The sequence below is a fragment of the Pongo pygmaeus genome, chromosome 5 (genome assembly GCF_028885625.2).
Source record: "Pongo pygmaeus isolate AG05252 chromosome 5, NHGRI_mPonPyg2-v2.0_pri, whole genome shotgun sequence".
Classification (NCBI taxonomy): domain Eukaryota; kingdom Metazoa; phylum Chordata; class Mammalia; order Primates; family Hominidae; genus Pongo; species Pongo pygmaeus.
Genome location: NC_072378.2, coordinates 146,576,658 through 146,590,626, shown reverse-complemented (window position 1 = coordinate 146,590,626; position 13,969 = coordinate 146,576,658). Strand labels below are relative to the sequence as shown.

The following is a 13,969-nucleotide window of genomic DNA, read 5'->3' as shown; positions in this document are numbered from 1 at the left end:
GCCAAGAGGTCCAATTTTGAGGTTATCACAATAAGCCAAGGGAAAATGATCGTGGCTTGGACCAGGATGATAGCAGAGGAAGTGGTGACAAGTTTTCCACATCTGAATATGTTTTGATGGTAGTGCCAAGAAGAGTTCCAGACACATTGCATGTGAAGTGTTAGAGAAAGTAACAGACATGGAGATGAGGGCATGTAGGTCTTCATTTAAAAAGTCCTAATTTTTTTAACCAAATCTCTCCTGCTGCTACCTACACCATGATTTACTATATGAAAAGAAGTTTATGACCACCTACCCAATGCCCTCTTGTGACTTTGGCAGTAGCCAGAATCATACCGTGTGTTATGAAAGAAACCAAACAATGGCTTCTGATCTCAAAAAACTTCAACATTTGGTAGATAAAATCCCTTAGAAAGGAAGGGAGATATATTTGACAGCATTACTAATGTAGCTAGAAGTTATAGCTTGAGGTTAAACTGTAGCCATTCTGGACATGTCTGCTGAAATGAGGGAACCAAACCCACCACATGTCCATTGACATGAGTGACAGAGCAGCATTTAGGATAGAATCCATCCCTGATAAAGAGAGGGAATCAGTCACTTGAAGGGAAGGCTACTTCTAAGGATGGCATCATCTCACTGCTTGGCTCTGTCCCCAGCTCAGCTCCTTATGAACTCATATCTGGATGTCAGGGAAGGGTGAGAAAATTGTGAGCAAAAAAATTTTAAAGGCTGCTTTCATTAAAATTCTCTAAGATTCGAGATTAAAAGCCAACACCATTTTGATAGACACTCGTGGAAAGTAGCCCAGAAGAACAGAGAGACACTTTCTTTCACTTGGCAAAGAGTATGGTATAGCTTTGTCATCTCAATGATTCCATGCATCAGTGACCGTAACTATTAGCACAGGAAGCAGTGTCCTCAGAAGCTCAGGTGTTCATTGTGACAATAGCTCCCTCGGATATGTCAGTGGAATCCAGCAGAGGTGGGGCAGATAAGAGGAATAAAAGAGGTAGACATCACATGTAGCTGACCTCTTCATAGACAAGCACATAAACAAACACATGTGAGACTCTCAGAAATACTTGTATGAGTTCAATTGCATTATTAGGAGGTAAAATAAAAGAGCTAGAAAGTCTTAAGTTGCCATTATCATTCTTGTCCAGCTCACAATGGTGACAGGATACATTTTTCACACTCCAATTACACACCTCACAATTTTGTGTAATTACGTTTCATAATTAGGTAGCCTATATGCCCCAAAGCTCACAGGTTTGCCACATCTTTTCAATATCTCCAGAACCCAGGTAGATAGCCTTTTTTGAGGATATTATAAAAAGAATAAATTCTGCAAAACAGACTATTGTTGTTTTGTAAATTATAAATATGAGAATTTTTTAAAAACAAGCAACCTTCCTAAAAGCAGTCATGTTACAGAGCAATGGAAAGGCCTGAATGTCTGGACACCCTCTGTCCTGGTGCATATATTACTCCATGTAACACTTCAACAATATTGCTTACCTTCTTTTCATTCCTAAAAGAAATAACATTTCTTATTTAAATACTCCTTAGAAGACCTGCTTCCCTATGAACATTTTATTGGCTTCCAAAAACTGCACCATGTTGAAGACGCCAAGTTGACTCTGTGTGCCAGTGTGCCAATTTTGCCCATATTGAATAATTATCTTAATCATGAATTACAATTTGACCTTGGCTCCACACCTCCTCATGCTTGGAGAGTATCTCTGTTTCTTTATTCATTTATTTGTATTTCTATCCTATTTTCTTTTAAAAAGTCCCTGAAGTGTCTTATACCTCTAATTCCAGGTGATGGCAAAGTTAGTATTACTAGAATTGCAGTCATTATTATAAACACAAGGACAGAAGGGAAAGGTCCAGTGAGCATGTCCACACCAGTACTACCCAGCTTCCAAGAGAAGAAGATCAGTGGTTGAGGCTCTTTAATGGGTGTGATATGATTGTCGTGTACCCAGAAGAAGAGATGGGAAGAGACAAAGAGCTTCAGAAGATGAGTGTGATAGGGTTGAAGATCAGTAAAGATCAGGTGAACTCAGTAGGTTCCTGGGGAAAATTGAGCAGGTTATTTATGCAATATTAGAAGCTGGCAAATTAAACAAGATATCTGTTAGGTCAAAAGCCCTACGAAAAATCCAGTGATGATGACCATCTATTGCCAAACAAGTACACATGATTTAGAAAGAGAACAGAAATTTTGGGAGCCACCACCAGCAATTCCAGAAATGACATGCAGAAAGCATCAAAATGAGCTATCTCAGAAATGTGACAAGATGATGTATTATAAAATTCTACAGTTCCGTTGCATATCTTCACTTGTCTTTAGCCAACTCTGTAAATTTCAAATCTGAATACATATTTTCCATTTTCACTGCTGTCCTTTATCCACTGATATCTCAATAAGATGCTCATGTTTAGGAGGTAGGAAGACGTAAGCATCGGCTTGGGTGTGGAGAAAGCAAGTGAAACAAATAATTCTCCAGATCAAGACATATTCTGCCAAACAGCTTTCCATCTTTTTTTTTTTTCTGAAAAAGTATCAGTATCTTGTTATATGCTGCTGTGCTCTTGTTTTTTTCTTTCCTTTTTTTTTTATATATATATATAGTTAAGGTCTCACTCTGTCACCAAGGCTAGAATGCAGTGGCACCAATCACAGCTCACTGTAACCTCAAACTCCTGGGCTTAACCAATCCTCCCTCCTGAGCCTTGTTCTGCTGTTGTTTAGCAGGAAGATGCCAATATTCACATTATCAGTGAGATCCAAAACTAATGTTCAGCTCAGCACTGCACATCTCTCCCACTTTGGAGTTAGCAAGTCTAGTTTTGTGAAAGCAAGCATATGTGTTTCAAAGTGTATGTGTGCATGTGTGTGTGTGTGAGAGAGAGAGACAGACAGAGAGAGAGAGAGAGAAACTTACCTTCCAATGAGTGAGAACTCGCCCACGACGCCAAGGCGCCGCATGGCGCTCAGGAGTCCTCGCACTGTCATGCCTTCACAGAAGCAGACCACCACTCTGGCCTTGGGAAGCCTCTCTCGGAGTTTGCGCAAGAGTCGGTCAAAGCTCTTCTCCCCAGCGTTGCTGTAGATTTTGTCAGAATGGGCGATGCAGAGGCCTTCCTGGGCAGCCAGCTCTTTGAAAGCGTCCATTCCGCTCTCCCCATAATTCCCTGTCCAGAAACAATCAGCAGATGTTCAAGACAACTGTGGCAATAACACTACTTACACAATGGAATAACAACTTGTTAGTCACAGGAATGGAGAGAACGGACTTGCCAAATAATTTGTAAATATGACTGAGACTGAAGGAAGATCTGGATGGATTAAAGAGAGTAATCAAATATAACCAGACAATCAACTCTGTGGAAATAATGAGAGACGATCTGAGCTAGGGAACGTATAATGAGACATGTTTTATAAAATGAAGGATTGCTGTCCTATTTTACAACCATTATTAATAGTTCTTGTCCCAGATTTTAACCACGTAGGAGAGATCAGTGCATTGGACTAGGGAGGTCAAAGGAGCACGAAGAGAAGCTCTGTTTATTTGAGGACTTGCTTCAGCTGGCTGCCAGGTTAAGAGGCAGACGCTCTTGGTGACATAAAGTCCTGCAACGTTTCCACGAAGAATGAGTAAGCAAAATAAATGGAACACCTGGCTAGGCCAGAGATCAGTAGACCAGAAACAGCTATAGGGCTTTGTCAAAATCCACCATCCTCTGACAAAGTGACGGGATTATGAGAGGTTTGTGTCTTATATTTTGATTTTTTTATAGCATTCTTGTAATAAAATACACTTCAAAAAACTGAAAACTCATAGAAATCAATGAGATAAATATCACACTTTACAAGTTCCCTGTCTCTCTATTCCACTGATGATTTTAGCCTCCATTTTATGAGGCTCTGTGTCTCTATTCCTCTCCCGAAGTTTGGGGATTTTCACTTGCATGTGGATGATACATCTGATACCATGCCCTCACGATTTCTCAAACTCCCCACTTCCACTGATGTTTCCTGTAACCCACACATTCCAGGGTCACACTTTTGACCTTGTTATCACAGATGTTTCTAATACCCCTGAATGTGGATGTCAAACATCCGTCTCTGCTACCTCATCTCATCATACAAACTCATATATTCTACTACCCCTACCACAGCACTTCTTCAACCTCATCAAAATTTCAAATCCATTAACCTTCCTATTTTTTCCTTCCATCCTTCCTCTTGTTTCCTTCCTAGCCCAGCTTAGATTTCATAGTCTACCTCTTAATTGCTTCTTGCAAATTCCTTAACTCTCTTATGTTTTCCTGACATTAATGTTAGTTAAACCCAATCATCTGCCTATTCCATGTCTACACCTGAGCACCTAAATATGGCTAAAAAAGACACAACCTTGCTGAATGGTTTTATTTAAAATTCATCAGTACACATACCAAAAGGGATATTCAATAGCACAAGGAAATTATACTACATCACCCCTGTAAGTAAATTTTCTTACAGAAGTAAGAAATTATTTTGTTAATTATTAAATATTAAATATTTCATTAATTATTTCATCCTTACTCTTCTCTCTTCAAATTTCCAAACTACCAAAACCATTCCCACTCCCCATTTCGGTTTGGTCATCATTTCGTATTTCAATAAGAACATAGAGTCGATCAAAAACTAGCTTTGCCTCCCACTACAACATCTATAAACATTTCTTCACTGGCATTTATATTATCTATCAATCTTTCTGTTGTAAATTTGAAGTGTGTCTACTTTAGGTTAGAGCCAACTCCTGCTCACGGACACTAGATCCCATCACTTTTTGTCTATTCAAGGAGTTTCTCCTACAGTTGTTCCCTCTCTTGGATAATCAATTTCTCCTTCCTATCAGTGTTAATCAAAAAGAAAAATACCCCTGACCTCATTGTCCCTCTTGAGTTACTGATTCATTGCTCCTGTTTATAGCAACAATAGTTGCCTAGGTCAATGTATTTGCTTCTTCTATTCTTTCCTTTTTAGCATTTTTTTCTCTTTGTCTTAGTTGACATCTAATTGATATACAAAACCTGTACACATTTAATGTATACGTCTTGATGAGTTTGGACATAGGCATACCCATCACCTCAGAATCTTCTCTTATCAAAATATTCTCTTGTCAAGATCAGCAATAATCTCCCTGTTTCCATATCTTGTGGTCTGTTGTCTTCATCAACCACCCAGTTGCATTCAACAGTTGGCCATACCCTCCTGGAAACATTTTATTCATTTATTTCTGTGATACAGCCTTCTCCTGTTTTCCTCACTTCACTGGTCACTCCTCAGTATGTTTGCTGGATTTTCTTTCTCTGCTCCAATTGTCGTACCAGGACTCAATCCTGAGAAATTTTGTCTTTTTCATCTATACTCTCACCATAGGTACTCCTACTCTGTCACATGCATTCAAATGATATTTGAATGCCACTGTTGAATCCCAAATACAGATCTTCAGACTGAACTGCCCCTTGGATAAAAAGATTGGTTTATTTAGTTGCCTACCTGATGGTATCCATTTGTAGACACTTTAACATATTTGAAATAAAATTATTTCCTTCTCCACTTTGCAAATCTACTTCTTCCAGACATCTATTAGTACATGATGCCATTAACCACCAAGTTGTGCAGTAATAAAATTTGAGAACTACTTTTATTTCTGTCTTTTTCTCACATTCCAGAACCATTCCTGTAGCCCTTATCTCTAGAACATTCTTAATCCTTTCTCTTTCCTCTATTTCAGCCTCTGCCACTCTAAACTGTGTCTTAGGTCAGGTTATTTAAAAACAGAGCCTAATATGAGGATTATTTTTCAAGTAAGTTATTGAGGAAGGGAAGACAAAGAGAAGCAGGGAAGAACAGTAGGAAACAGCTAAGCAGAAACATCATTTAAGCTAAAGAATAGCTTCAGACTGACAACACAATAAAGTGCTAGAGCACATTATACCAGAGAGTTAACCCCACCTCCAGGCAAGGGATCCCCTTGTCAGTCAATCATTGGCTAAGGTCTACAAGAAGGAAGACCAGGTACCGCCTCCCAGAAAGCAGGCAACTGGGACTGATAGAAGCCTACTTTCTTTTTTTTTTGAGCCGGAGTCTCACTCTTGGTCGCCCAGGCTGGAGTGCAGTGGCACAATCTTGGCTCACTGCAACCTCTGCCTCCTGGGTTCAAGTAATTCTCCTGTCTCAGCCTCCTGAGCAGCTGGGACTACAGGCATGTGCCACCACACCCGGCTAATTTTTGTATTTTTAGTAGAGACGGGGTTTCACCACATTGGCCAGGCTGGTCTTGAACTCCTGACCTCAGATGATCAACCTGCCTCAGCTTTCCAAAGTGCTGGGATTACAGGCATGAGTCACTGTGCCTGGCCGATAGAAGCCTACTTTCATGGTAGCTAGTAGACTGGCACACACAGCAGGTAAAGGAAATCTGGGTGGGCCAAGTATAGTATCCTCTACACCAAGTAAATATTAGCTCTTACCTAGACAAGTGCCGTAGGCTCCTGATTGGCCTCCCTGCATCCATTCTTGTTCTCAGTGATTGATTTCACACCTAGCAACCAGAGTAATCTGTTAAAGTGTAAATCCGATTTTGTCACTCCTTTACAGAAAGCTACATTTGCATTCCAACATGCTTGGAATAAAATGGAAACTCCTTTCCCTGACTACCAGGCTGTGCATGGGCTCTTCCATAAGACTGGAGAAGGTGAGGGAGGGAAAGTGAGAAGAGACAAGGTTGGAGAAATTGGAAGGTTCATCCCAGGAGCCTTTTCTCTTTTTCTGTTGGGGGAATACCCCAAACTCATGCATGCTATTTCCATCACCTGAAAAGATGCTCTGCTACTGGGTGATCTTATCAGTCATATCATGAAAGAAATATCACCTCCTTTGAAAAGCCTTTCCTGATCAGTTAGCTTAAAGCAACCTCTAAGTAAATCCTGGTCATTCCCCATGCTTTTATCTCAATATAGTCATGTGACACTTTACCACAGGGATATGTTCTGAGAAATATGTTGTTAGGCGATTTTGTCATTGTACAAACATTATAATGTGTTTCCACAAACATAGATGGCATAACCTACTATACACCCATGGTATATCGAATAGCCTATTGCTCCTAGGCTACAAACCTGAACAGCATGATACTGTACTGAATACTGTAGGCAACTGTAACACAACGGTAAGTATTTGTGTATCTAAACATAGAGAAAGTACAGTAAAAGTACCATATTATAATCTTATTATGATTGTGGAACCACAATCATCTTTGGGTGGCCCATTGTTTCCCAAAATGTCATTACTGGTGCATTACTGTACATATTACTGATTGTTTTGTTTATTTTTCTTTTTCCCCCAGAATGTAATCTCCACGAGAAAATATTCTTATGGCTTTTTCAGTGATGTACTCATGATAGTTCCAGATACTTAAATGCACAGCAAAGGTGCATTTGTTGTATCAGCCCAATGGAAAAAGGGCAAAAGTTATAAACAAAAGCAATTTAAACAAAATAAGTAAAAGTGGGTAACAGGCATATGAAACAAATCACTGAATATTATTTGTTATCAATAGAGTACCTTTAAAATGAAATATTTTTTTTTACCTAATAGAATGCTAGAAGTTCAAAGATTAATAATATTCAGTGTTGGCAAGGTATAAGTACATATACTGTTTGTGAAAGCAGTTCTAAATTTTGGTTCACACTTTGGCAGTAGCTTTCAAAATTTTTTAAGATAAATATCAGGTAAATGCAGCAATTATTTAAGAAAATAATTGTAAAAATATGACAGTATTCAGAAAGGACTTGGGACTTAAATGTCAACATCTGTAAAAGTTTCATGAGCATTGTAATTAAATCTAATAAGACGTTCCTGTATTTTTTAAAAGAAGCTTTCTTGTTTCCTTTTTTATAACATTAAATGATCAAATTAATGCATTTTTCTCTTAATTCAACCATCTTCAGTAACCTAATTCAGTCCAGTGAAGCCCAAAAGAAGCATTAACACATCACAAAATCCTCAGCTCCAAAGACTGTGGAAACATGTCATGACTCAAAAGAGAGGCATTGACTGATTACAAGGGAGAAAACCACACACAGCTGGCCAGCGAATGGCTAATTCATCTGCAGAAGAGGGCGCAAGGAAGGAGGTCAGATGCCACTTTCTCACAATAAATGCAGGTTCAGGAATCTGCAAGGTAAATAGACATCACTAGCAGACCCTCTCAGCAGAAGTCACTGTCGGCCTGTCAGAAGATTGTGTTACAAGGAGAATGAGTTTACTGCAGGGTGCCCACCCTTGGACTTCAATAAAAAAAAGATGTTGCTCCTTTTTGAAAACACATGCAGGTTAAATGAACAAGAATACTCTTTGCATTAGAATAAGAAAATCCTTGTGTTTTAAACTTAATAAAGACCCTTAGGCATACTCAGAAAAACAGATCAGCTTACAGACAAGGAAACTGAGGCACAGAGAGGTGAAATATCTCACCAATGGGCACGAAGCTTATTGATATGAGAACTGGAACAGCTCTGTCCTGATTCTTAGGTTACTTCTTATTTCTGTTAGTAGCAAAAAACAATTAAACATGTATGTTTCATAATCTAAAATGTCTGGATGAGTTAACTGGTTTCATGAAATGTTTGTCCCAATTTCTTTATTTATATGTTCTTGTTTGAACAATTCTTTTTGTTGTTGTTGTTCAACTTTTAAGTTCAGGGGTGCGTGTGCAGGATATGCAGGTTTCTTACATAGGTAAACACCTTCCTTGGTGGTTTGCTGCACAGATCAACCCATCACCTTGTAAGCCCGGCATCCACTATCTATTCTTCCAGATGCTCTCCCTCCCTGCACCACTTCCCATGACAGGCCCTAGTGTGTGTTGTTCCCCAGCATATGTCCATGTGTTCTCATCTGAACAGCAATTCTTAACTATACATATTGATAGAGAGCTGAGTATTTTGCATTTGACTATGTTTCAATTCCCCATTTCTCTCATGATACCTAAAAGGCTCCAAACTTACATATAAATTCCCATGAGTGCAGCACTAATGTAGAAAGAACTTGAACTTTTATCAACCTTTACTTTAAAAATTGTATTTGTACACATTATCTTATCTGATTCTCAAAACAACCCTGTTATACGCATCGTATTGATAACAGTGTTAGATGCAAAGAGCATACAAACTGAAAAGGAAACCACCTCCCATTGAGCTTAACATTCTATTACTTTCATTTACTAAAAACAGAACTAATGACATGACAAGGACAACTGCAATTATCTTCCTGCCTTCGCTGGTTTGAAGAATTTATCTAGATAATTCTCTGTGTCTAGTATCTGTAGCTCTGAAAGAAAGTTGTGAATATATAAGAAAGTGACCTGTAATAAAACACTTAAGAAATAAAAAGGCTATGTAATTGTAAACACTCAGGGCTGGTAGAGAGCTGCATATTTTCTTTGGATTAGCAAATATTTTATTGAACTCTTAACCTGAAAAATTCCCTGTGCTCTGCCCTTTAAGAGTTGCCAAGAAAGGTTAGACATTGATTCTCCCTTCAATTTGATGAAAATTTACCATGAGTCTGGCACTGGGATAAACACCTAAGCATTTCATTTAGTCATCATAATAACTCCATATAGAAGTTATAACCCCTCTTTTACAAGTGAGGATGTGGAAGCTCAAAGAAGTTAAGTAACTCACCCAAAGGGACATGGTGGTGGACCTAGGATCTTAATTGGAAGTTCTTGCTCATAACCACCATTTTGACTGCTTCCTCCATGGACTTACAGTATAGGTGTGAAGGCATGACACAAGCACACAAAATACAGCAGCAGTACTGAGCCATATATGCTACATGAAAAATAAAATCTACCATCATCCTAGATTTAAGGATGGGAGAGTAGAGATAATCAGAGAACACCTCTCCAGAAAAGTAAGAAGGAAAATGAGCCTGATGCCAAGCAAGGCACTGGCGTTCAGGGTGAATGGAGTGAATGTGAATACATAAGAGGTACTTTTAGAGGCAGTGAGTAGAGAAGACCCACTGGAGCAGAAGGTTCACGATTTACAGAATGACACTCTGTTTAAAGATCTTTAGTGAGGCCTCTGGCATAACACTACAAGATTGCAACGTGGTAATGTGCTATATATTGCTGCATTGTAGAAGATTTTATAACAGACTTTATCACTGTTAAGATCCTGCCTAAAACCTAGAGAGTAAGAGAGAAAGGGAAGAGCAGCGTCTGACAAAGTCCATAACATATACAATTTAACGTGTTGAAAAATCTTAATTTTTATCTTAGTTATGTGACAACAATATTTACAGAGGATAGGTTACATCAAGATATGCTCTAAAACTAACTTCTAAACAGAACTGATGGGATATTTATGAAGGAGAACACATGGAGCTTACAAAGAAATCCTATTATTTGAATAATCATAAAAATATTTTAAAATAATAGAAGTGGACATGATTATTTATACCAGGGTAAAGTTAAGATAGGCACTGAAAATAGGGGTAAAATGGGATCTCAGGAGAGAAAATAACGGCTGCAACTCTGAGTTCTCTAAACTATGTATGATTTTGAAAAGTCAGACGTAATTATCCAACTGGAAAAATGGAAACGTATTCAGAAAAATTGATTTATAGTGACTTAGTGACTAAGTTTCATTGAGCCATGAAATAGATTGTGTTGCATTTCATAATCACCTGTATGAACTGCCATCACGGTAAAAAGGTAGGCACTGAAAACTAGGCTTTAAATTGATTTTTTTTCCACTCCCAAAATATTGAGGATATATTTAAGAAACAATCTGAGCTCCATTTGGTGGCTCAAGTAACATTTCAGCCATCATGTAGCACTTAGTTCAAATCCTGTCAGTGCATCTTCAAATACTTTCTTGGTCAAACAACTGTATTCAACATTGCTCATTCCTGCATATTTACACATCGGTTATACCAGGAAAAACATTCATATAGAGAAAATATGTAGATATTTGTTTGTACACTTTCACTAAAAAATAAATGGTTTCCCTTTGGAGAATCTGCTATCTTATACTCTAGACACTCTTAATTCCTGGGTTATTTCATGTAGTCTCTCTCATTCTCCTGTGATGATGAATCCATTCCTGGTCTGGTCCCTTGGGTTACAGATCACTACCTATCAACCAACTACTTTGCCAACTACTTTGTTTGACATCTTGGACAAACAAGAGAATGTCCCATTTAAAAAATATTTCTGGGAAAGTCTTTATTTCTCCTTCATATTTGAAGTATAATTTCACTTGGATGAATGGATAGAGAAAATGTAATGTGTGTGTGTGTGTGTGTGTGTGTGTGTGAGTGTTTATACAGGAATATTATACTGCCAATAAAAAGTGAAACCTGTCATTTGCAACAACATGGATTGAACTGGAGGACATTATGTTAACTGAAATAAGCCAGGCATACAAAAACAAGTATTGCATATTCTCACTCATTTGTGGGAGTTAAAAGTTAAATCTCATGGAGATAGAGTAGAAGGATGGTGACAAGAGGCTGGGAGTGGTAGTGGGGAGAGAAGATAAAGAGGGGTTGGTTAATGAATACAAAAATACAGCTAGATAAAATGAATATCTACTATTTAGTAGCACAATAGGGTGACTATAGTTAACAAAAATTATTGTATATTTTAAAATAACTAGAAGAGTAAAATTGGAATCTTTCCAACAAAGAAATGATCAATGGTTGAAGTGACGAATATCCCAAGTACCCAGATTTGAGCATTGCACATCGTACGACTGTGACAAAATATCACATGTACCCCATAAATATGAGCAACTATTATGTATCCAAAAATAAAAATAAATTTTTTTAAATGAGTAATAAAAGGTAAAACAAAAATAAGAATTTCTGTGAATAAAATTGATTTCACAGCCCCTTCTGGAAAACTATTGTTAATACTCAACATCTGTAACTATCAGGAAATTCTTTTTCACCTAAATTTCTTATGATAAAACCTAAATTTGTTTGTTTCCTCTTTATTCTCAGTGCAGACAAATATCAGCTGGTTTAAATTCTTCTTTGGGGAGAGGGGAGGTGGTCCTTCTGGAAGTCATAATTCAGATTTCTCTTCCCCAGCAGAGAAACAACCCCTATTACTTTCACTTTTCCTGGCAGCCTTTTAATTTGTTTGGTTCTTCTCTGCCACTTAATACCTAGAAAATGTTATGGGTTTCCTGCCTCCATCCAAACATCTGCTGAGTCCTCTAACACAGTCAGCATGATGGGTCTGGTCAGTCAGAGGTGAGTGAATCATCACCTGTCCTGGTGTTCCCAGGTGGTGGCATGTAAGGAAATTTATATTCAAGGTCAGTGCAGGAACTGCCTCACAAAGGGCAATCAAAGAGAACAAGAGAATCTTACAAGCAATTTTCCAGCCTCAACTCTGTTCCAGCTTTGGCAGGCAAAAGTATAGCACCCAAGTAGAAGAAGGAGATTTACTACAAATTGGGTGTTTTCTTTAGGTAATAGCATAGAGGCCAAGTAGTCTTTGTCCTCTTGCTTCACTGTGTTCTCAGCATCGTGTTCTCATTGTGCCTTACAGCTAAATGATTGAGAGGATGAGACTTAAAGGCAAATCAACCTGGTTTGAATCCTGCATCCTCAGTAAAGATCTGGATAACCCTAGAGTATTTTCTTTTCTAAGTTTTGGTCCCTTTTGTGTAAAATGGAGGTCATAACGCACATCCAAAAAACTCATCATGATTATTAAGTTATATGTGATAATGACTTTAAATTTCCCAGAACAAAGAAAAGTGCAGGGAATATTCTCCACATCTTTCTACAGCTGTAGAATCTGAAAGTGGACATAAGGCTTTAGCACTGACCCAATAGCTTTAGCTCTATGCCCATGTTCCTATTTATAAAACCCAAGCTCATGATTGTTTCTTTACTGCAGTGCTTCACTGTCCACTCACGGTCACCTTGTGTCCAGGTTGTCCCTATATTTTTTTCTGCCACACTTGCACAAAGAAAGTCCTTCTCTTTTTTATTTTGGGGCTTTTAGTGTTTAGGTTTAAAGATGTATTGAATGTCTACATTTATCTATGTCCAGCCTCTGTCATTGAGTCTTCTTTAAGTTACAAACACTCATGCCTCACTGTATCCATTTTAGAGCTTCATACAATGACCCACTTCATTGATTCTCTAACTTCAGTTAGCTATTTATGAAATGGAGAAAGAAGAGAAGGCAAAATCTAAGTGGTATAAAAATACAAAAGGAGTCATCATTCTTGGAAAAAAACCCAGCATTTCCCACTGTGGTTTCCACATGCAAGAAACAGGTTCACAGGAGAAATTCTATCTCACCTATCCACTATCCTTACCTATGTGGTATTGGTATATAATCAAAAACAGGAAGGTCGTATACAGCAACAACAAGTTCAGAAAAATTACCTCCAAATTACACACACACACACACACGCTCACACAAAACTATATATACTTTTTAATGATAATATCCACTGTTGGCAAGAGTTCATGTTAACGGTGTAATACATTTTTCTCATCTTTTTGGTAAAAAATTTGTAATAGTAATATCAATACAATGAAGTATGTTAAATTATGTTCATATCCTTTGACTCAGAAAATAATTTCATTTTCCACGAAGTTTCAGTCACAAAAATTATCACAGCACATATTAGAAATAATAAAAACAGAAAACAATTTGTGTCCAACAATATGAGGTTGGTATGTATTTATAAAAATAATGCATGCAAACATTTTCAAGGATGATATAAAATTGTACTCAAAGTCAGGGAAAATATTTATGTCATATTTTTAAGTGCCAGCATGCTTTAAAATAGAATGCAAAATATAAATCCAATTTTTAAAAATATATATCAATACATTTACATATATAAAATTTAAAGAACA

At 37.7% G+C, this 13,969-nt stretch overlaps 1 protein-coding gene across 2 annotated transcripts in view; it reads right to left on the bottom strand.

Annotated features, from left to right (window-relative positions):
• The window catches only part of GRM1 (glutamate metabotropic receptor 1), a 420,402-nt gene that overhangs the window by 279,004 nt on the left and 127,429 nt on the right, over positions 1–13,969 (bottom strand). For both annotated transcript variants that reach the window (XM_054490307.2, XM_054490308.2), the window contains exon 3: positions 2,958–3,207. In XM_054490307.2, coding sequence (XP_054346282.1) covers positions 2,958–3,207 — 250 coding nt within the window. The remainder of the gene's footprint in view (positions 1–2,957; positions 3,208–13,969) is intronic.